Source organism: Leopardus geoffroyi, chromosome B2 (genome assembly GCF_018350155.1).
Source record: "Leopardus geoffroyi isolate Oge1 chromosome B2, O.geoffroyi_Oge1_pat1.0, whole genome shotgun sequence".
NCBI lineage: Eukaryota > Metazoa > Chordata > Mammalia > Carnivora > Felidae > Leopardus > Leopardus geoffroyi.
This window is the reverse complement of record NC_059332.1, coordinates 21,403,561-21,426,689: the sequence shown is the minus strand read 5'-3', so window position 1 is coordinate 21,426,689 and position 23,129 is coordinate 21,403,561. Positions and strand designations below refer to the sequence as shown.

The following is a 23,129-nucleotide window of genomic DNA, read 5'->3' as shown; positions in this document are numbered from 1 at the left end:
TTATAAAATTCTACGTTTAGTCCTAGAGGTGTTTACTCTAACCTGTTCCCAGATTTCCATAAATTCTACCACATTTTCCTTTTTTCCTAGTATCAGGACATAAGCAAGATTACCTTCTAAACTCCTCCTATGAATCAGAAAGGTTAACTTTCTTTTTACTGACATAACATAATTACAACAAACAGTTTCTGGCCAGTTATTTTATAATTTACTATATATTACAACTATGGGGGAGGGGTTTTAGTATCAAAGGTATCCACATATTTGAATCAAACAGATGATTGTCTGCTGATTGATTACAACACCTCTAGGAACCAATGGTACTTTTAGAGATGCAGGTGTGCCTGTGTATGTATGCACACTTACATGTGTATGTTTGTGTCTCGTGGTTTTCCCAAGAGAGAGAAATCTCCCAAATAAATTTTCAAAGACCGTTAGAATAGGAAGTTTGAAGCACAATTTTGAATGGTCTTCTGATGGCGAAACCACAGAAGGACTGCAGTTTGGCCTTTGCTTTAATTTTGAACATAGCTCTTCTCTCTTTATAGGAAAGATGTGCGGGCTAAGACGAGGTCTGTTGTCTCGAGTTGCATGTTTCTGCAGTTAGTCCTTTTCATCCCCATTTGGAAATCCGTTAAGTCCATATCTTCAAAATGGCTGCCCACAAGGAAGGCACGTTTTGTCTTTTGGCTGGAAAAGTACCGTTCCTGAGATTCTCTTTGGCTGTTTTGCTAAGGTTGTAGCTTGAGACTTCTGAGCTGACAACAACGTGGCTTAATAAAGTTATGTCCCCAGGCCCTTCCTGCTCTGCTTGCTGCTGGCTGCATTGGTAGCTCTGGGTGTTACCATTTGTCATATCCTAGGTCATGTCCCCTCAAGTTGGAGGAGGAAACCACAAGAAATCATGTTCTTTCTGGTGGTGTTCCTGAGCATTCACTTGGCTGCCAAGATGATGAGCTTGATCTTTGACTACCAGTCCAGTAGAGGACATGTGGAATTTATCAAGGCACAGTTAATATAGGTCAGTATAGGATCTGAGGCTTACTGGCAGGGCTTTGGCTCTAGATAAAATGAGGGAAGTAACTTACCTGCAGACTTGATCTGAGGCCATATCACAGCCATGGTAAGGCATGTAACTGGATGGCACTTCTCAAAGGAAGGTAACTAGAAAAGGCTGCAGAAGTCAATTTTGCAATGGCCACGAGGTGTGGCGGGTGTTCCGGTTGGTCATGCCGTTCCTGTTACCAGCTTTCTTTGAGGCCTGACCTAATACTACATAGTCTAGTACTAGACTACGAGCCTTTCGTGAATTGCTTTCCTGCCTTATCTTCAGTCACTTTCAGGTAGAGGTGGGAGGGGGGTCAAGTAGGAGTCTGAATGCTCGTGGGGGACTGGGGTAGAGTATGGAGGGAAATTCAGTGTGTGTGTAGTTAAGAGCTCCAGAAAGTAAAATACCACAAAATCGTTTTGGCTGTTGGGAGTGACGGTGACAGCACCGTAGGGAACATCAGTTAAGGTTGAAAAACAACCACAGAATGTGGTTTTGGAAGAAAGACATGACTTTTAAAATCGCCTCCCTTTTGTTCTCCCTGTATTCTCATGAATATAGTGGCCTGAGATTACAACAAGTAAATGGCACCAGTTTTTTCTTCCCTAAGTGAAAAGGCATTCACTGATTTTTTTTTTTTTTTTTTTTTTTTTGCCTTTGCTTCCCTTCCAGTGTCAACAAGTGATACAAGAGAAGAAAAAAAAGAAGTGAACACAGACTCATTTCCTACTCCACGTGGATGATAGCTATAGCAAGGGAAAACCTCATAGTATATCAGTTGGGGCAGAAAATGGAGGTAATTGGCAGTGGGGGCTGGGTTTTCCTTCCATCCATCTTCTGGGGTATAGGTACATTACCTACTCATATATTTTAAGAAACGGTCCTTTTTATGTTGATTTGAAGTTTGGTTATAATTCTGAGAGGATTGCCTTCTCAGTTGTCGTGTACAATTTGGGCTCCCCATTAAGAGCACTAAATTACAGCAGTGGAGTTACGTGAGACCTGAAGGTTCTCATCATAAGTTGTTAAGTCTAGAACATTCCTGTAGTAGTAAATGAGCGTGGTTTTTAGGAGGGTGCTGGGCAAATGTCAGCTCCCTGGGCTGACAGAAAGACTCCAGAGCCTTTCCCTGCTCTGTCTAATGAAAGATTAGGAAAGGCCAGGAGACCTGCCTCTGCTAGTTTGGGGGGTTGTGTCAGTACAGATGCACAGAAAGGAAGCGAGGTTATCAGTTAGTCTTTGTTATGACAGTGCTTCATTTAGATGAAAGCTTCAAGTCATTATGGGCACGAGTGTCAGCTTGAACTGAAGAAGCAGGGGGGCCTTCGGTGTTTTGACCTGACTTACGGTTATGGTAGCCATAGCCAGTGCCACCGGGCTCTGACAGGGGCTAAACCAATTGATCACAGCAGCGATTTCCGATTTTCAGTTCTATGGCAGAAGCTTCTTAGAAGCTTAAACCCTTGACCCAATGACGTCAAGTTCGCCCATTGGCTTGGAAGGTTCAGACTTGTCTTCCGTCAACACCATGATGTCAGCAGTAATGAGTGTAGGGAAGGTCGCCGAGAATGGCGGGAGCCCCCAGAGCACCAAGTCCCCCACGAAGCCTCCAGGACCAAATCGGATTGGCAGAAGGAACCAGGTAAGCTCCTGTGTGCTAGCTGGTGACATCTGGTGGCTTCAGTCTATGAGAACGTTGGGTGAAGTTTGTTCCCTTGAGCCCCAGCTTCGTAAGCCAAAACCTCGGACAAGCTCAGAACTAAAGGGACATGCCGAGAGGCTTCAAGAGTGAACTTTTCCGGGCTTATGTCAATTTCCTTTCATGGAAGAAATTTTCTCTGCGGTGGTGTGAGTATTGGTGGAATCCTTATTCTCTGCCCTTTAATTTGATTTGAATGCAAGCTGTCTTCACGTGATGGCCAAGGCAAAGAATTGGACTTATTCCTCTACTGTGATGTAGTTCATTTCCTTACTCACACAGCTGGTTAATTGGGATTTTGAAGCCATCGCCTTGATTTCTTTTTTTAAGTGTCTTCAGATCAGGTAGCAAATAAGTGTTGGTTTTGCTGGATCTCCCATTCAGCTTTCCACCTTTGACAAAGCACAGAATTTGGCTTCAGAGAATGCCACTCATGGGGTGATTTAGTCCTCTTGAGTTTTTAGTGGGCATCAAATCAGGAAGAGTGGGGAAGAATAGGAGGGCGGGCCAGGATTGGAAGGGTTAATTAATGATGTTACAAAGGTCTAAGGCTCCTCCACTGGGAAATAAAACAGATCTTCTAATTAATGTACAAATGGGGCACTTGAGAAAAAGTTATCACTCTTCTGGTAGCAGTGTGTTCAAGGAGACTCAGGGAGCGAGGCAGGGGGTGTGTGGTGCTCATTTCTTCTCTGAATCCATGTAATCTGAACTGATGACTCCACATTTAATTTTTGTTTTAACTTACTTAATGGGTTTACACCAAATCCTCAGGGGGGAAAGGCAGTCTTCTCAGTTCCTCTCAATGCCAGGGATGGACTGGAAAGTAAACCTGTTGGGCTTTTGTGAATTCATTTCCTTTTTTATTAATAATCCTCAAGTGACTGTCCTTATACAGAATTGTCTGAGCACTATCCTTGATGGTTTTCTATAAATTCTTAGAAGTATGTTAATTAAGGCTTTGGCTACCACTTGTCCTCCAGGAAAAGTCGTTCCAGCCTAAAACCCACTCCAGCAGCATAGGAGAAGGGTCCGTTCATTCCCATCTTCCTCACAGCTGAAGACTTAGCAGGGTTCAGTGATGTTTGGAGAGTTGGAGCATTGATACCTTTTTTCTCTCTTTTTTCCTTTGTCTCTGCCTGCCTCTCTTCCCATGGGTACCTGAGAAAATACTCAGCCTGTATGACTGTGGCCTGAGTCGAGACGGAGCGCTAGCTCTGGGAAGAAAAGGTTTATTTCCACTCTCATGTGACTGTCCATCCATCCATCTATCTGTCCATCTCTCCATCCATCCACCCATTTCACAATATATACTTCCAGCCAGGTATTGCACCAGGTGGCAGGCATTTCGGGATGAACGAGATACGTACGGTCACCGTCTCCTCATCCTTCTATGTTCCACCGGTAGAAAGTGGCATGGGTAGGGACGAGCCCGGCATTTCCCCGACACAGGTAGAGTTGACCGTAGTCCAGGCTCTGGTCCGTGCCCAGTGGTTCAGAGACAGTAGGTAGAACCCTAGAGTGTGACCCACAGCACCTCCATCCCTGCATGGTAAATGGAGGTGACTCTGCAGGTGTGGGTAAGCAAATGGGACAGGTGTACCTGAGCCATTTTCCATCTACCTTCTGTGTCCTCCAGGGTTCCTCAGGGCATGGGCTCAGTGTTCGCAGGGGAGGTAACCTCTGGGCCAGAGGTAACATGGAAAAGACAGCACATTAAAAACAGCAGAGCGCAGCTGGGGAGAGAGTGGGCATCACCCTTACCTGTGAGCGGGTAGGGAAGGCCGAGAGCGGGAGCCTGGGGAGAAGGCCCATCAGCGCTAGCACCGAGTTCCAGGACAGATTAGCCACAGCCGGACGCCGACACGGGTGCCAGATTGTTTCATTATGGAATGGTTAGTTATCACATTAGCTGCTAATTTTATCTGTCAGCTCAGGAAGTCTGCTTCTTCCACCAGCACAGCCGCAGTAACTGGATTCACAGCAGGGCTGTTCTCTCTGCTGTTGGGTTTGTTTGTGAAAATTAAATCTGAGTCCAGAGGTTTCCTCCTCCCCGACCACTGTGGATTCTGTAGACCTGTGTGAGGGTCTGCGGAGTGCAGCTGCCAGCCTCACAGAAGGTTTGGTGCCGGAGGCTCCAAGGACCTACTCAGTATGTCCAGTATCTACCTCCAGGTGTGCGCAGAATGGTTTTTTCAAGAAACGTGCTGCCTCAGGAGGCTACCCACACGGACGCCTGGCTTTTTGACATCTACTGACTTTTTCTTTTTTTAGAGAGGGAAAGAGCACCTGAGTGGGGAGAGGGGCACAAGGAGGGAGGGAGAAAAAGAGAGAGAGAGAGAGAGAGAGAGAGAGAATTCTAAGCAGGCTCCATACTCAGTGCAGAGCCCGAAGCAGGGCTCAATCCCACAACCCTGGGATCATGACCTGGGCCAAAATCAAGAGTCAGACATTCAACTGACTGAGCCACCGGGCACCCCATTTATTGACATCTTATTGATGAATCTTTCTTTAAAAAAAATTTTATTAATATATATTGTTCTATAACAAAAATACCCCAGGGACTGAGTTTGGGTCCGGCTATGAGACAGCCCTCATTATTATAGCGATTGCTTTCATTTTGTTGTGAATGCTTTCATTTTTGATGTTGCTCTTTGGTGGTTCTTGGCCAGCTCCATTGTGACTGGAGTCGGATGGGCCGAGAAGGAGTGACACCCCTCCCTGCTCCATACACATCATGCCCCTGGGAGGATGGCGGTGAGGCTGGCAGGTTTTTTTGTAACTGTCTCTGGGTTATCAGCTTCCTTAGGCTTCCTATCTGGTTTTTTGGTTTTTTGTTGTTTTTTGGTTTTTTTTTTTTAAATTTGAGAGTGAGGGGCGCCTGGGTGGCTCAGTCAGTTGAGCGTCCGACTCTTGATCCCGGCTCAGGGCATGATCTCACAGTTCATGAGTTCGAGCCCCACATCTGACTGCTGCCAGCACAGAGCCTGTTTTGGATCCTTTGTCTCCCTCTCTTTCTGCCCTTCCCCTGCTTTTTAAAAAAATTTGAGGGTGAAAAATATGTAGTGTACCTTTTCTCAGACCCAGTGCCACAGATGAGAAAAGCGTTTGTATTGATTAAAAATGAGGCCTGTTAGTCTTTGAAGAGGACACAGAAGTACCGTGGGCAAATACATCCTGGACATCCTCATGCATTCGCTCCACCCCATCTGGTTTATGGTGCCATTTGTTTTTAGAGTCTTCAGAGTGATTTTTATTTTCATCGTCTCTCATGAGCCAACCACAAGGGTGTTTCCTTTCTGTGCCTTGGGGTTAATCCTTTTTTTGATCAGACTTGTGTAGCATAGTCATGCCCTAAACTGGGCATGGGCTGGGAGAGCAGCCGGCCTGAGTTTTAATCCTGGGTCTCCTACTTCATGGTTTCCTCGTTTGAGACAGGTTACTTACCTCTCTGTACCTCAGTTTCCTCGTCCAGAAAATGGGATCTGTAACCGTGGTTGTGACATTTCTATATGTAGCATTTAGCACATAGTAAGTGTTCAAGGACGGGCATTATTTGCAAAGAACAGAAACTCATTCAGATGAGTACAAGTAAAAACAGGTCTGTTGAAAGAAGTCTGAGGGTCCAGCCTGGCAGATGGTGCCATCCCCTATCTCAGGCTACCTGGTCTCCCACTTCCGTGAGCACCCACGTCCTCCCCAGCTGCATTGTCGTGGCTTGGGCTCGCCCCAGTGCTCAGCTCAGCCCCAGGACTACATGAACTTTGAATTCAGGTATTCCTGATCACTTGTGGTAGTAACTTAGTCACCCCCAAACCTGGGTGCATATGAACAATGACTGGGGAGCTTGAGAAACGAGCAGATTTCTGGGGTACACCCCCCCCCCCATTCTGAATCAGCATGCCAGGAGTCTGGTCTAGAACTATGTCGTTCAGAAATCTGCCCAGGTGATTCTGCTGATCAGTGGGAAAGCCACTGATCTCAGTCTCTAAGCATCCTCATTTCAGATTCCTGGGCGAGATATCCTTGCCTTGATCCTGTTGGTTTTGGGAGATGAGGGCAGAGACCGGGGTGCTTAGGGACCATGTGGGTGGGGGGCACGTCCAGGGCAGCTCTCCATGAATTATTTGGAGAAAGGAACTATACCACATGGCTAGTGAGGGAGCTCGTCCTTTTCCTTAGAAAGGTAAAAATCTATTGCTTGAAGGCAGCCTGTCCTGGGTGTGTTGAGAGAACATAAAATGAACCACCTTGCCAAGTAGTGATCTGGTTCTTTTGTCACCCTCTGTGGAAGGCGTCAGCCCGGGTGTGCTCCCCCATCACAGTTTGGAAAAGGACAGCATTCTTACTGATTATCGATGAGCGGTGTCAAGCAGGTGCAAGCAGCAAGTAAGAGGGTCATGTCAATGCCTGTGGGGCACACAGCTGGGCACGGAAGCCTTGTCATGTTGGGAGGAGAACTTCACTGCCTCTCCTGTGTGCTCAAGAGTAGTGACTGGAGCCACGTAGGTGGGGCTTGGGGAGAGAGCTGTTCCGTTTCTACCTCTGCTGTGACTTGATCCTTGTTTTTTTTTTTTGTTGGCACTGATGATTAATTAAATGGTGTTTAATAAGAACACTGATATTTATGGAGCACTTAGCCTGTACCAGGCACTATTCCAGTGCTTAACATGTGCTCATTGATTTAATCCTCAGCACAGCGCGGTCTGGGAGATGCCATTATTTTTTCCCATTTTACACATGAGGAAACTGAGGGCAGACAGGACTGTGACTTACCCAAGCTCATACCTGGACAGGCTCTGGAGCCCATGCTCTCCACGATTTATTGTTATGGCTCTTTGAGACACAGATGCTTACGACAGGAACAAGAGGCACTGGCTTACTGTGTGAGCTGAACTTGATTTTCCCTTGTATTATGTCTTTGCAGGAAACGAAAGAGGAGAAGTCTTCCTATAACTGTCCCCTGTGTGAAAAGATTTGCACTACACAGCATCAGCTAACTATGCACATCCGTCAGGTTTGCTGCCGATTTCATACTTGTATTAGAAATCTTTCTTCATTAAGAGAAGGCAGTTTGATCTTAGCAGATGCATTATGGCTGAGCTTAATTTAGATTTAATATTTTAATAATCTCAAGGGGTGGTTATGAAATAAGTTTTTGCAGGTCCGTGTTACCGTGACAGAATCCCTGGTCAACACAGAATACCTTTTCAGAAGTTAGCAAACATCTAGCTAAAATGACCACATCGAACAGAAGACCTTTCATCATATGACTCATCAGTTTGAACCAAACCTCCTCACAGCACAGTGAGATTGTAGAGATAGATCCCGAGCCTTCATACTGCTATAAACTTACATCATGCGGCAGAAAATTTATTCGTTTGGCATTTCTTTTGGCTTCTATATTATGACCTTTATCCTTCTCCCTTGCCTGGTGTGGCAAATTGATGACAGAGTATGGATGAATCGAGAACAAAGAAGGATTAATCATATATACATATGTGTGTGTGTGTATATATATATATATATATATATATATGTATGTATGTATATATTTTGTTGTTTGTTTGGAAATATATATATATTTTTGGAGTGGGAATGGATAATTTTTTTTTCATTTTATTTATTTTTTCATCATGACACAGGCACTCTGTAAGCCCCATCATCTCTTTCCCCCATCTGTCACCCACCTCCTCTCTGGTAACCCATCAGTTCTCTAAAGTTAAAAGTCTGTTTCTTGGTTTGTCTATCTCTCTCTCTCTCTCTTTTTCCCTTGCTCGTTTTTTTTTTTTTTTTTTTTCTTAAATTCTGCATATGAGTGAGAAGGATTGACAATATTAAAATCATAACATGGCACTGAGGAATAATACCATTAAGTAACTTGGGTTTGGAGAGAAATGTTCCTTCTTAATGTATTTCAGAGGCCAGAACTCTAAACTGTGCAGTTTTCAGTTCTCTTTCCCTGACAGCAAGACTGAGTCAGCAAACTTGAAGAATGGACGTTGCCTTAATGCAAAGACCGTATTTCACGTTAGCTTCATAGTTGAGAGTCCTTCTGCTCATGTTAATGTATGTGGTCAGTTCATCTATGTGTGTCCCCAAGAAAGGCCTGCAGAGACCCCACCCCTCTCTGGGCCTTGCAGAAGTGTTTTCCAAAACTGGAACACGAAAGTGGAAGAAGATCACATAGAATAGTTATTTGCCTGTGTTCCTGGTAGATGTTGACATTTGGGAAGATATTTAAAATGAAACAAAAAAAAAAAAATCAGATAAGCTTTGCTGTTTTTTTCTTTTTTTATATAAAGCTCTTAATTTGCATTTCATAATTGCCCAGCTTTGACCCACCTTCTCAAGTGACCAATGTGATGATTGCTTTCCCCAGCACAACACGGACACTGGAGGGGCAGACCATTCGTGCAGCATCTGCGGGAAGTCACTGAGTTCGGCCAGCTCCCTGGACCGCCACATGCTGGTGCACTCTGGCGAGAGGCCTTACAAGTGCACTGTGTGTGGCCAGTCTTTTACCACCAATGGGAACATGCACAGGTGGGTGAGGGCGGCCTTTGCCTCTGGAGGTTGACAGAAAGTCAAGTGGCCTTTGAGCCACCAGGGGACCTGCCTCCAAGCTCTTAGGATCTGTGCACTGCATGGAGAAGTCGGAGAGATGTGCTCATTCTCTCCAGTGTATGGGACGTGTCTGGCCATGGGAAACAGAAGTACCTGGGCGAGGTCTTTGGCCTTTGGGGATCCTCGGGATGAAACACAGAGTCCTTCCCCCTCTGCCAATTGGAGTTTCTTTGTTTGGGTGCCAGAGGTGGGCAGCTTATCAGATACTGAGGAGCCCTCAAGGAATAGCACAGTAACCCTTGCCTCTTAAAAATCTATTTGCATATGCCTCCCAGATTCCCTGCAGCTCTTTTCCTTGCGAAAAATTTCTGGGGCTTTTGAATAAATAGTGAGATGGCCTGGTCTTGGAACTTCAGGATAAGATGGGATAAAATGAAGAAAAAGATCTGATAAATGTCAGGAATTTATTTCCTGAGGGAGAAAAGTAGCTCACTCAGAAGTAGGAGAGAGCCCCATGGTGGGCATATTAAAATTGTGTGGGACAAAACCAATAGAAAATAAACTTTATAGAACGATTACATATTATATACCAATACTAAAAGGAAATGGGCCAGTTTATTCTACCTAAAACCGTATTATGAACCACTGATGGTGTACTTGGGACATACTGGCATAGTGATAGATCTCTGGCTTTTGGAATTAGGCACTCGGTGTCAAATCTTCACTCTGCCACTTGTAAGTTTTCCATTCTTGAGCAAGTTTCTTAACCTTTGTACCTCGTTTTCCTCCTCACTGAAACGAGCCTTTTAATAGTATCCACCATTTCACTGGAGTGGGGTGAGGGTGAGGAGATCATGAATTTTGCACACAGTCAAGGCACATGGCAAGCACTCCGTAAATGTTATCTGTCATTACTGTTTGCATTTCTAAGTAATGCTGCAGGAATCCAAAGCCTGTGGATTTCTCAGTCTGGACTGGAAGGAAGGTGTATAGTGTGACTTTACGAAAGGCATCAGTATTTTAAAGGATTTTTACAAAGTATTTTACTTTTTTTCTTTCCATGTAAATTTCAGTCCTCTTTGCCCCTCATCTCCTTCTGGGAGTGTTTTTGGGCAGGAAGAAGGAGGTGAATAAATACCATCACCATTTTTTAGTATTCTATTTTACATTTTAGCTTTTTGGTTTTTTACCACCGTGATCAGCCCATCAGGATCAGTTTACCTTCTTTTGCTGTTTTGTTTTGCCTGGTCCTTCTATCCTCTCCCTGCCACCACCCCCCCCCCCCCAAAAAAAAAAGAAGTCCTTTGTCCCTTACATATTTGCCCTCTCAAAATCTGTTCCTGGGTATTGCCTATTTCCTTCTTGGGTGGTTTCCCTGCTTCCTCTTCCTGAGACCCATGCCCAGTGGAACTTCCCATGGAGAGGGCAGTGGGGCGCATTAGTGACAATTACTGTCCTTGAGGCTGCGCTGGCCCTGAGCGCTCACTGTTGATGATTCTCCACGAGACCTCTCTGGTCTTGGGCCCAGTCACTTCTGATTGGGAAAATTTCCATTTGGGGACAGCATCTGTGATTGAATACGGCACATGTCAAGCACATCTGTAAATAGTTACTGCCTTCTACAGTGATGTATCAGACAATGCATCTTATAAATAACCATAGTTAAAGCTACAGTTACTGTGTGCATCAGGCACTGGGCTCGACACTTTGCTTTTTTTTTTTTTTTTTTTTTTTTTCATCTTTAGGAGATATAATTCATATGCCATATATTTCACCCATTTAAAGCGTACAATTTAGTGTGTTTCAGTATATACACAGAGTTCTGCAGCTATCACTACAATCAATATTCGGCCATTTTCATCACCCCGTAAAAGAAACCCCATACCCATCAGTAGTCACTTCTCATTACTCCCCACCCTCCAGCCCTAGGAAGACACTAATCTCCTTTTTGTCTCTGGATTTGTGTACTCTAACATGTGGCCTTTTGTGACTTGCTTCTTTGCTTACCATTATGTTTTTAAGATTTATCTATGTTATAGCACATATCCGTGCTTCATCCTTTTTTGTTGTCGAATAATAGTCCATTGTATGGATCTACCATATTTTATTTTATTTTTCTCTTCATCGATTGGTGGACATCTGAGTCATTTCCATTCTTTGGCTATTATGTATGATGCTCCTGTGAACATTCTCGTCCAGTCTTTTTGTGTGAACATAGGTTTTCATTTCTCTTGGGCAGATACTTCAGAGTGGAGTGCCTGGGTCATGTGGTAACTCTATGTTTAACATTTTGAAGACCTGCCAAACTGTTTTCCAAAGTGTCTGCATCGTCTTACATTCCCACCAGCAGAGTGTGAGGGTTGCAGCTTTTCCACATCCTTGCCAACACCTGTTACCGCCTGTCTTTTTCATGAAAGCCATCCTCTTAGGTGTGAAGTGGAATCCCATGAGTTTTATAATTGTAGTTCTTACATTAAGTCTGTGATCTGTTTTGAGTTAATATTTGAGTACAGTGTAAAGAAGGGGTCCAACTTTAGTCTTTGGCACTTTGTTGAAAAGGCTTTTCTTTCCCCCATTCAATGGTCTGGCCACTCTTGTCAAAATTCAGTTGACCATCAGTGGAAGGATTTTTTTCTCTACTCAGTTCTGTTTCATTGATCTATATGTCTTCATGTCTACCCCAAGGCCTAATACTGTATTGATATCTGCAACTTTCTGGGAGATGTGAATCCTCCAACTTAGGTCTTTTTTACGATTGTTTTGGCTACTATGGGTTGCTTGGATTTCTGAATGAATTTTAAGAACAGCTTGTCAATTTCCACACAAAAGGCAGCTGGCACAGGGGTTATAAAGTACATAGATCAATTTGGGGGTATTGTCCTCTTACCAGTGTTAAAACTTTGAGATATTTTCTATTTATGTCTATTACATGTTAATAGATTTCTGTCAACTGTGTTTTAAATAGTTTTCAAAGTGCAAGTTTTGTATTTATTTTGTTAATTAATTTCTAAGTGTCCTTTTTTTTACGGTGTTGGAAGTAGAATTGTTTTGCTTTGTTTTTTAACATTTATTTTTGAGAGAAAGCGCACACGCGTGAGCGAGCAGGGGAGGGGCAGAGAGAGAGAGGGAGACACAGAATCCGAAGCAGGCTCCAGGAGCCCAACGCAGGGCTTGAACTCACGAACCATGAGATCATGATCTGAGCTGAAGTTGGACGCTTAACCTACTGAGCCGCCCAGGCACCCCTAGAATTGTTTTGTTTTTGTTTTTGTTTTAATCTTTATTTTTGAGAGAGAGGGAGGGGAGGGGCAGAGAGAGAGGGAGACGCAGAATGCAAAGCAGGCTCCAGGCTCTGAGCTGTCAACACAAAGCCTGACTGGGCCTCGAACTGCGAACTGAGAGATCATGACCTGAGCTGAAGTCGGACATTTAACCGACTGAGCCACCCAGGTACCCCTAGAATTGTGTTTTTGATTGTTCATTGCTGGTGTATAAAAATACTCAACATTTTGTACTGCTCTTGTTTCCTGCAACTTTGCTGATCTTGTTTATTCATTCTAATGGTTATTTGGTGAATTCCTTAGGATTTTCTGTATATGACATCATGTCACCTACAAATAGAGACAGTGTGATTCTTCCTTCAAAACTAATCTGGATGCCTTATTTTTCTCGCCTGCTAGCCCTGGCTGGCCCCTCCAGCGCAGTGTTAAATAGAAGTGAAGAGAACGGACACCCTGGTGTTATTTCTGTTCTTAGGGAGAATGCATTCAGTCTTTCTGCATTAAGTATGGTGTTCATTATGGGTTTTTCATAAATGCCCTTTATCAGTTTGAGGAAGTTCTTTTCAGTCCCAGTCCACTTAGCACTTTCATCGCGAAAGGGGGTTGGATTTTGTCAAATGCCTTTTTTTTTTTTTTTTTTTTTTTTTTTTTGCATTTATTGAGATGGTCTGATTATTTTTTACCTTTCTTGTGCTCTGTTTTGTATGTTAAACCAGCCTCCTTCCTGGGATGAATCCCACTTAGTACGGTCATTTTCACATGTTGATGGACAGGGTTTGCTAGTATTTTATTAAAAGACGTTTGCCTATATTCATAAAAGATATTGGTCTGTCGATTCCTTATGAGTCCTTGTCTGGGGACTACTGCTAGTCTCGCAGAGAGAGTTGGGAAGTATTCTGTCTGCCTCTGTTTTTTGGAAGAGTTTGTTGGTGTTAATTCTTCTTTAAGAGTTTGGTAGGACTCACCAATGAAGCCACCTGGGTTTTTCTTTCTAAGAAGTTTTTAAATTACTAATTCAGCCTCTTTACTTGTGATCGGTCTGTTTCACATTTCTGTTTCTTCTTGAGTCTGTTTCCGTCGTTTGTGTCCATTCCAGGAATTTGGCCATTTAATCTAAATTATCTTATTGGTTGGCCTACAGTTGTTCACTTTCCCTTTATAGGCCTTTCTGTCCTGAGTCGTAATGCCCCTCTTTTCATTCCTGATACCAATCACTTGCGTCTTCTTTATTTTTTTTCCTTAGTCAGTCTAGCTAAACATTTGTCAGTTTTATTGAGATGTTCAAAGAAACAATTTTTGATTTTGTAGTTTTATTCTCTGTTGCTTTTCTGCTGTTTCATTAATTTCCCACTCTACATTATTTCCCTCCTTCTATGTGCTTTAGGGTAGCTAGCTCTTTTTCCAGCGTTTAAAAGTAGAAGGTGAGGATATTGATTTGAGAACGTCTTTTGTACCACAGGCATGTACAGCTATAAATCTCTTTTTAGGCATTCTTTAGTTATATCTTGTGTTTCCTTGTTCATTCATCTCAAAGTATTTTCTAATTTCCCTTGTGATTTCTTCTTTGGCCCGTTGGTTATTTCAGAATGTTCAGCATCCGCATATTTGCGAATCCCCAAATTTCTTTCTGCTATTAATTTCTAATTTCATACCATTGTAGTTGGAGAACATACTTTGTATGATTTCAATCCTTTCAAATTTCTGGAGGCTCATTTTATGGCCTAGCATATGGTCTGTCCTGGAGGATGGCCCGTGTCTCTCCGAGAAGAATGTTCGTTCTGCTGTTGCTTGGTGTGTCCTCTGGAGGTGCCGGGAGGTCTAGCTGGTTTATATGTTGTTCACATTTTCTCTTTCCTTGTCGATTGCCAATTTTTTTTATGCACTCTACCTGTAAGGTTTGTGGAATTGCTATCCCATTTTGCATGAGGAAACTTGCCTAAGATCAGAGTAACAGCCACGGTTGAGACTTGAATGTCGGCTGTGGGCTTAGTGGCCATGCTTGTAATGACTATGAGAAAGAATTGATAATAGTGTTTGTATCATTTTTTATATTAGAAAAAAGCACTCTTTCACCCACCCCCAAAGCAGCTCCATGCTCTTGTAGAGCATTACAGTTGACTCTTGAACAATGCAGGGGTTAGGGGTGCCAACCGCCAGTCAGTCGAAAATCACACAACTCTTCCGACTCTCCCAAAACTTAACTACTCATAACCTGCTGTTGACTGGAAGCCTAACTGAGCACATAAACATATATGTTGATTAACATGTATTTTGTATGTTGTATGTATTATATACTATATTTTTACAACAAAGTAAGCTACAGAAAAGAAAACATGATTAAGAAAATCATAAGGAGGGGCATCACCTGGGCAGCTCACTCAGTTGTTCATCTGACTCTTGATTTCAGCTCAGGTCATGATCCCAGGGTGGTGGGATCGAGCCCCACTTTGGGCTGTACACTGAGCATGGAGCCTGCTTAAGATCTTCTCTCCCTCTTTGCCCCTCTCCCCTGCTCACACACTCTCTCTCTCTCTAAAATAAAATAAATAAAAATACACTTTAAAAAATTGTAAGGAAAATACATTTACAGTAATTCACTGTACCAAAAAAATCTATAGATAAGCGGACCTATATAGTTCACACCCCCATCGTTCAAAGGTCAACTGTATTTTTAACGTTAAACTATTTCAGCCAAGTTATTTCAGTCACTTTATTTAGTGAGCATGGGATAGCCTTTTATTGGATTTTATGACGGTTTTTTGTTTGGTATACATGGGTAGATTTAGAAATGATCTTCAGTTTTTTATAGCTCAGCCCTTGATATTATCCTAAGACACAGTTCTTATTTGTAAACAGTATATATTGGACTTGTTTGTAAACTATTGTTTATAAATATTTTTTTTTTCAAGCAGACCTTAGGGATGTTTGTGCTAATTTTGGATTTTGTACTGATTTTATTTATCGTGAGTCATCTTGATTGGGAGCAGAGGACTAATTTTTGTGGGCCAAGTTCTAGGCCTAATTCTGCAGGATGCCACAGGAATCTCTTGATTTGTGTACACTTTAACAGAATGGCATAGGAAGACCTCATTGAGAACTTATGCTCAAATGCAGCAATGTTTGTGAAAGCATTTCGAAGGATAACAGTGCAGCATGGAAATGTCGTGGGTGGGGGATGTTTCTGAGTTTGTATTATTGGAGCTGAAAGCACACTTGTGATACTCTGTGAAGCGTGTGCCAGTCCTAGCTGTGTGACCCTAGAGAAGTTGTTTGGCCTCTCTGTGTCCCGATTACTTCATCCATAGAAAGCCGTGATACCTGTACCAGTGTTATGGCTACACTGTGGGGATTCACAAATTAATACATGCAGAGCACTTAGGATGTTTATCAGTGGTCACCAGTGTTGCTCTCCTACTGCCACTGAAGGACAGACAGTATGCCAAGTAAGCATTCCTATAATACCAGAAAATAAATCAAGAGGTTGCTTTTATTTTTGTTTTCTTTTTGCTACACACTGAATCTGTAATTTAACATTTAGAATATTTGAGTTCATCATACCACATTTATTTTGCCTTTTCTGCAGAAAATTGCAAATAATAGGTTGAAAGAACATTTCAGTTTGTGGTAATCAGTCACAGTCATTACCACTTTCGTTTGCTGGTGAAACCGTACTTTTGGGAAAAAAAATTATAAAAATGTGAAAACATAAAAAATGTGTTAGAGAGAGTGGAGTTAGACTTCTTTGTCCCAGGGATCTGTTCCGGAACGTGAGACTCAAATGGTGAGCTGTGATCTCCCCTGAGCACATACCTGTGTTTCATTAATCAGAGACCAGAGCTGCCCTGGGACGCGTGTGTGCAGGAATTAAAAAGAACAGCGAAAACCCACGTTTTGAAGAGCTGTATCCTCACTCGATTTTCAGAGTATGGAAGGAAGTCAGTCGACTATGAGTTTGATGCTGAAGACGGAAGTTCTTTTTCTCTTTTTTCCTCCTTTCTCATTTTCCTTCTTTTGCTGCTGCTTCCCACGTCTGTGACACTGGCTGGGATCAGGGAAAGCCAGGAGCTCATCTGTGGGGGCTCCGGGGCCCACGCCCCGCTGAGTGATCCAAGACCCCCTGGCCTGCATTCATTTCCCCCTGAGTGCTGGGCACTCGCACCACCCCCATGTGTCCCATTCTGTCTTGTTGACAACCAGGCCCTCCTTTTCTGTGTCAGTTTCAGGGTCTGATTTTCAGCTTCTCCCCTGAGGGGTGCAGATTCAGTAGGACCCTTGCTATGACATGATTCCTTGTGGTGTGGCTTTCTAGATGCATTTCCCCAAGGCTCGATTCCGGCACACGGTATCATTTAGGAACAGATTTCACCTTCCCTCCGCCTCCTGCTCCAAAGGGCATCTGCATGTGCACAGGTGATGCCTATCTCCGCATGTACACATTCTTCCAGATAAGCCTCGCCTTCCCAGTGGTTAGTGTTGAGCAGGCTGCTGTAGAGGGCAGATCTGGGCTCCATCCCAGACTCTGGTTGCTGCCACACTCAGAGGTCCTCCGTGTACATCTCGCAACCCAGACCCCAGGAACTACTCCTTTTCAATTTCAGGTTGTTCTTAACCGACATTGAGGCACTCTGTCGCCACCCACTTTATGAAGCAACTCATTCTGTTTCCTTTGGCCGCTAGTCATTTTAGGATGATGCAGTAGTTACCTTTGTTTATAAGACTAGTCAATCTTTTGGTAGCGTTTCCTTAGTCTTAGGAGGGGAGCCTCAGCGCATAAGCAAGAGACCGTGTCAATCTGTTACCAGATGGGGTACACTTGTTCAAGCTGCCGCTTCCCTGTCTGCGGACTTTCGTGTTTTTGAGGTTTCGAAATCCTTCGTCCCAAACCGTCTGACCACAGCTTAGTTTCCAAGCAGAATAATAGGCTGCATCAAGTGCAAAACACACATCACGGAAAGATCACCGCGGCTCCAACTTTTAACTTCCCCCAACTCTTTATCAGTTGCTCCCACGTTGAAAATTTGGATTGAGCAGTACTTGTCTTCCAAAACAAACTTGGGAAACTGAGCCAGAGCACACCCGCCAGGAGAGCTCGATGTAGGAAAAAGGGCATTGAGCTTTGCGATTTGCAAAACTTTCCAGAAAGTGCTGGACTTCAGAGCTATGCAGAAGTGATGATATTTGAAAGAGAAGATAGAAGTAGATCTCCTTTGGGAAGAAATCCTACCTCCAAAACGGGTGTTTTTCCTTTGCCAGAATGTAATTGCCTTGAGAAAATAGGAAATTAGTTTCCACTTTGCTCATTTTACAAAGTGGAGACTTCAAAGCCATAAAGAGAGTTGTGGAGTTTGTGTTAACGTTACAGACATACCAAAGACCCCAGCAGGACCGGGCTTTCCTAACCAGCTTCTCCATTCATTCTCCGAAGAGCAGGCATGTGTCTGCATTTTGGCCATGTCAGTGGAAGGGGCAAGATGAGGAAGCGAAATGCCTGGAGTGTCCTTTAGTTATTTGGGCACAGGCTCTATTTCCTACTGCAACGGGAACGACTTTTTCTGTTGCTAAGTGCAGGAGACATAGACCCTGAGGATGCCGCTGGATAATGGACAGTCTTCAGGAACAGAGGCTTATGTGTTCCTATTATGCTGGAAGAAAACGTTCGCAGCACAGAAATGTGACCCTGCCCTATGACAAATGAGGCCGTGGAGGCTCTGAATTTAGCTCACTACTCTCGGATACTTAGGTGGAGCCAGCCCTTGGCATGCACAACTGAACTTGGGTATCCAAACAGGTGGCCAGCATTTAAAGACAGAAGGAACAGAGGCAGGGCAGTGTCTTGGAAGGGGACAGTCACTTCTTTACCCTCAGAGCCCAGCAAGAGGAAGGGCCCTGTGAACTTCTTTCATGGTTAAAAACGAGTTTCTGAGGACACCCTATGACTAGTTCTGGGACTGGCTGCTTCTCCGGAGTGGAGGTGGGCACTCGGAGCCTCAGCTAGTCCCATCTTGAAACAAGTCTTAATCACCAGGTACTCACTGACTCCCCTGACAGATTCCTTTGAAGGAAGGAAGGTATCGTGTGACATGGGAAGAAATAATTTCTAGGATAAAAATCTGGGTCATCCTACCCAGGACTGTGTGAACTTTTTTTTTTTTTTAAACCTATTTCTATTAAAAAGAAGGAAACAATTATTATATAATGACATTTCAATTGTCTACAACTAAGTATCTTCCCCTTGAGGAAAGACAAATCAGAAGAGAGTGTCTCTCGGGGCTGCTCAGAGATCTTAACATAGTCAGTTCCACTGAGACAGTTGAGGGGTTTGCGGAGATTTTAATGGTGTGTACACAGCATAATGAGAATGTATGAACTGTGCTGGACATAGGACCCTTACGTTTAGTGCTGTTCGGTGAATATCTGGTGGTTTCATGATAATCATACTTGGATATCAAGGCAGTTTGCATCTGTGTGGTACTGTGTTTACGGAAATAGTCACACATACTTTGGGTGTAGTCTCAAAAGCTTTATTAACACTTTTTTCTTTTTAACTAGAAAAAAAAATCACGGAACTGTAATACTTGGTTCCCTGATCATGCCTCTTCATATGCTTTTCATTCTCTTTGAGAGCCCACATCATTAAGAGGCCCAGAATTTTCCCCTCGAGAGTGAACGTTCACAAATCTGCGTATCGCAGCAGAATGTCCAAGTTCCCAGTTTCCCCCGGTAGCATTATTAAGCTTTCACCAAGTGAGTTTATTATTTGATTACACTTAAACACTTTTATAGCCTTTCTTTACATCTCATTGTCTGGAATTGAAACCTGTATGCTTTTATTTTAACGTCAGTAGTGGTTTGTATAAAGGCGGCCTCTCTGTGTGTCCTCTGAGAGCTCTTCCTTCCTCTCTGGCTGGTGCTGATAAAGGATGCTCTGTGGAATGGTAAAGAGAGCCTCCATTTCTTCATCTTTAATGGGGCAACGTTCTACTCTCAGAGTCTGCTATGATGAGAATAAATGCTGTAATGTATACCCAAGCCCCAGGCTCACATAAGTGTTCGACAAATTGTGGTTCCTTTGCCTCTCTCTTCTCCCTTCGGAAACTTAACCCCCCAGTTCCTTCCGCATGCCCATGAGCATGTGTGTTTACAAAACCAGGAAGAGAGACCTTGACCTTCAACCACGAGGGTACCATAAGCTGCGATCTAAGAACCTGACAGTCTGAGAGCGTTATTTTGTAGAGCAGCTGTGTGCCATACGCCTGAATTTTCTTCTCCTAATTGTGTAAATTCTCATTATTATTTGAACACTGCTTTTGGGGGGCATTGCTTTTTCTGTGGTATTTTTCTGTTTTTCGCGTGGATTTGTGTTTATACTATTTGATGAGAGTCTGTGGTTCTTTTCAGAATTCTTACTTTACATTTTAGAAATCTGCAAATAGCAGCAAACTACCACTCTGGGAAAAAGAACAGGTCAGAGTGATTTGTCACAGAATTTTATTCCTCCATTAAAATAAAAATCATAAGAAAATAGCAAAGCTGAGAGTTGACCCCTTTCAATTGACAGTCTCTTGTGAAACCTGTTTCATGTTTGACTGACATTCTTTAGAACATTTTCCCTGCTACTTTGTGTTTGTTTTTTCTTTTCTAATACCCCTTAACAATGAGCATAGCTTAATTTTTTTGAAAGAATATTTGAAAAATGTACTTGTGGCTGGTGCTCCCTTTTTATTCGGCATTTTTTCCAGAAGGACCAGGTCAAGTTCAGTTATATCAAAGAGAGCTCACTCGTAAAACTCTGCCATGTGTGGGGATGTGAAAGCCTTTTTCATCCTATCACTGTTTCTCAGATTTATGATATGCTTCATAATTAAGTAGTTCACTATCATTCGGCAGGCTAGATGCTAATGTTTATAATTCAGGCTTTCTTCTGTTTTGGCAGAGGTGGTATTTGTTTTGGAGATTTGAGCAGACACAAAAGAAGTTTCTCTCGAAGGCAGGCACCACGGTGTTCTTGACATATCTCGTTGAAATATTTTGAAAGCTCAGTTGCACCAGGTAAAAGTGGTGAATGGCATCAAATTCTGGAGCATCCGTGCTTGCCTACACTTGAACAACCTGGCAGTTGTGAGAGCTAGGAATTAGGTCACGGAAGGTAAGGTATGTGCTTGCTGGGGGTAGGATGAGGAGTGGGGGGCCGTCCTCTGCTCTGGACCTCAACACGCCCCCTTCTTCCTGCCCACCCTGCCCTCCACTGATGCCCTGACAATGGGGAACAGACCCTGAGTGTGTGTCCCCACTTACTTGTATAATATCAAAGTAGCAGAGGGGAGGAGGAAAGCAAGCCTGATTGCAAGCGGTAAGAGCACAAACTTAAACCTGTGCCTCGTGCTTTATACCTTGCATTTTTCCGTCTTTGTTTAAATATTCAACCTGTCCAACCTGTTTGGGCTGAACAAGCTGGTGCTAGCAAACATCAGAAACGTGCCCACTCACTGTCAACGTTTTCTGATTTGTTAAGGAAGGTGATTAGCAGCAAATTCTGTCCGTACCACCCCCCTCAACACATACCCCTACTAAAAAGGGAACAAGCAGCCCAGAAATCTTCGTACAGGTATTTATCACACTGAATCCCCACTTGCCTGCCCTTGGGCATGTGTGAGTGTGTGTGTGTGTATGTTTGTGTGTGTGCACACGCGCACACACACACACACACATACACACACACACCGAAGAGCCTTTCTCTTCTGCTGCTTTCAGGACTTCGGGTTGATGGAGAGTTTGTTGGTCTTCCATGGGGAGAGATTTTGTATTTCCCTTACACCAGAGACTCGGTTGCATAATAGGCATTGGTATGTAACGTCAGCACTTAATTCTTCTTCGTGGTTATATAACCCAGCTCATTCGAGAGGACTATTGTAATTTTACAGGCGGGAAAATGGAGGTTTGCGATGTTACAGGTTCAGCTAAGATTGTCAGCCAATCTCGGACCTTCCTTCCCAGGCTCTTTCTCTTCCTGGGCCCCCGTTGATCAGGCAGCATGCCACTGTCCCTTGCAGAACATCGTTTGGTTATTTGTGTCACCTCTGGCAGGCAGAGGCCCGTGTCTACCACATTCATCCCATTTGAGATTCAAGGTGACCCTGAACTTCTGCGGTCATGGACAAGGGGCTGTGTTGCCTGGCTGTTTTTTGCAGGTGACCTTTCTCTTTGGATTCATTTATGTTCATTTTTTTTTTTTTCCTCTCTCACATGGGACACAACCTGATCTTGGTACCCTTCTCCTTCTTAGCTGTTTCCCCCTGGCCCCTGAAGAATACATTATGGCATCCCCTAAGTGGTGGTGACTTTCCTTTCCACCATGCCCCTTCTCTGTACCCACCACCCACAGCTTCCATTTCCCTCTTTGGCATGTGGCGGGCCATCTCAAACAGCCCAGCCTAAGCATTTCCTGTTCCTCTTTTGGAAGAGGCTGAGGAGTAGCGAACAGTGAGTTGGCACTACCTCATTGTGGAGATAGTCATCTCTTCCTCCTCTGCAAAAAGAAAAAGGATGTGAATAACTGGGTTCTGCCGTCTTTAAGAAAGAAAGCTAAAGCGAACTCCCTTCAGGGCTGAACCAAGAAAAGGGTCTGGGTGACCATGTTTCAAGTCAGTGACAGTTAGAATGGGGGATTGCTTTGTCTATGGTTTTTTAGCCCTTTTCTGCGGAAAGGCATTCTCTGCAGGGTGGGGGTGGAGGCAGTGGTGATTGCTTCCCTCAAAGGGAATGGCTCTGGGCTGATGGGGCCATGCTGGGAATGCCAACTTCAGATGGGGCTTCCTTACCTAAGGCCATAGACACAGGAGTCTGTCCTGGGATTGGGATCTTGGGCCATCTGGGGGAGGGGTGGTGGTGGAAGGAATGGAGGGTGTTTAGCCCAGAGAAGGGGAAAGGTCCACTACAACATGGCGGCTGCCTGAAATACCTACAGGACTGTCAGGTGGGAAAGCGGTGACTTTCTGCTTATCATTTCCTGGATTAATACAGGGACAGCCCAGGCTGACTAATTGTAGCTCTGCGTGAATGAGAGTTCTCTTTGGGTGAGACAGAGGTCAACACATCCATACTCTGAGGTCTTTTGTTTGTTTTTAAGGAATCCGTGATTTTATACTGAACTATGCACTGTGTGTCTTTGTGGGTATTATACACAGGTATCCAGGGAGCCAAATAGGGTATGGAGATCATTCTACCAAATAAATTATTTTAGCAAAACAAGGGCAGGCAAAGGGAATAAAAATACAAGAGGGTTTAGGGTGTACTGATCTAAAGAACCTGGTTAGGAACAAGGTCTAGAATAAAGATTTTGCAGAGGTTGGTATTTATGTACATGGGCCAACCGCCAAAGCTCCCCTACACCGTATCTGAACCTCAGGAGAGGAGGAAGGAGCAGTGAAGGGCCCTCTGTTTTCTAAGTAAACCATCAATAACTGGAGACTGTTGTACCTCGACTCTGTTCTGAAGTCAGTGGCTTCCAATATCAGTAGAGAAGTAGGGGAAAAGG

The 23,129-nt window shown here is 43.7% G+C and overlaps 1 protein-coding gene across 7 annotated transcripts in view; it reads left to right on the top strand.

Annotated features, from left to right (window-relative positions):
* RREB1 (ras responsive element binding protein 1) overlaps positions 1-23,129 on the top strand; it is a 183,951-nt gene that overhangs the window by 114,153 nt on the left and 46,669 nt on the right. For 3 of the 7 annotated variants that reach the window (XM_045497489.1, XM_045497491.1, XM_045497488.1), the window contains exons 3-6: positions 1,721-1,844; positions 2,478-2,690; positions 7,675-7,764; positions 9,130-9,293. In XM_045497489.1, coding sequence (XP_045353445.1) covers positions 2,520-2,690; positions 7,675-7,764; positions 9,130-9,293 — 425 coding nt within the window. In that variant the 5' untranslated portion in view covers positions 1,721-1,844; positions 2,478-2,519. Of the gene's footprint in view, positions 1-1,720; positions 2,691-7,674; positions 7,765-9,129; positions 9,294-23,129 lie in introns of all 7 variants that reach the window. The other 4 variants (XM_045497484.1, XM_045497486.1, XM_045497485.1 and 1 more) reach the window with 2 other exon arrangements.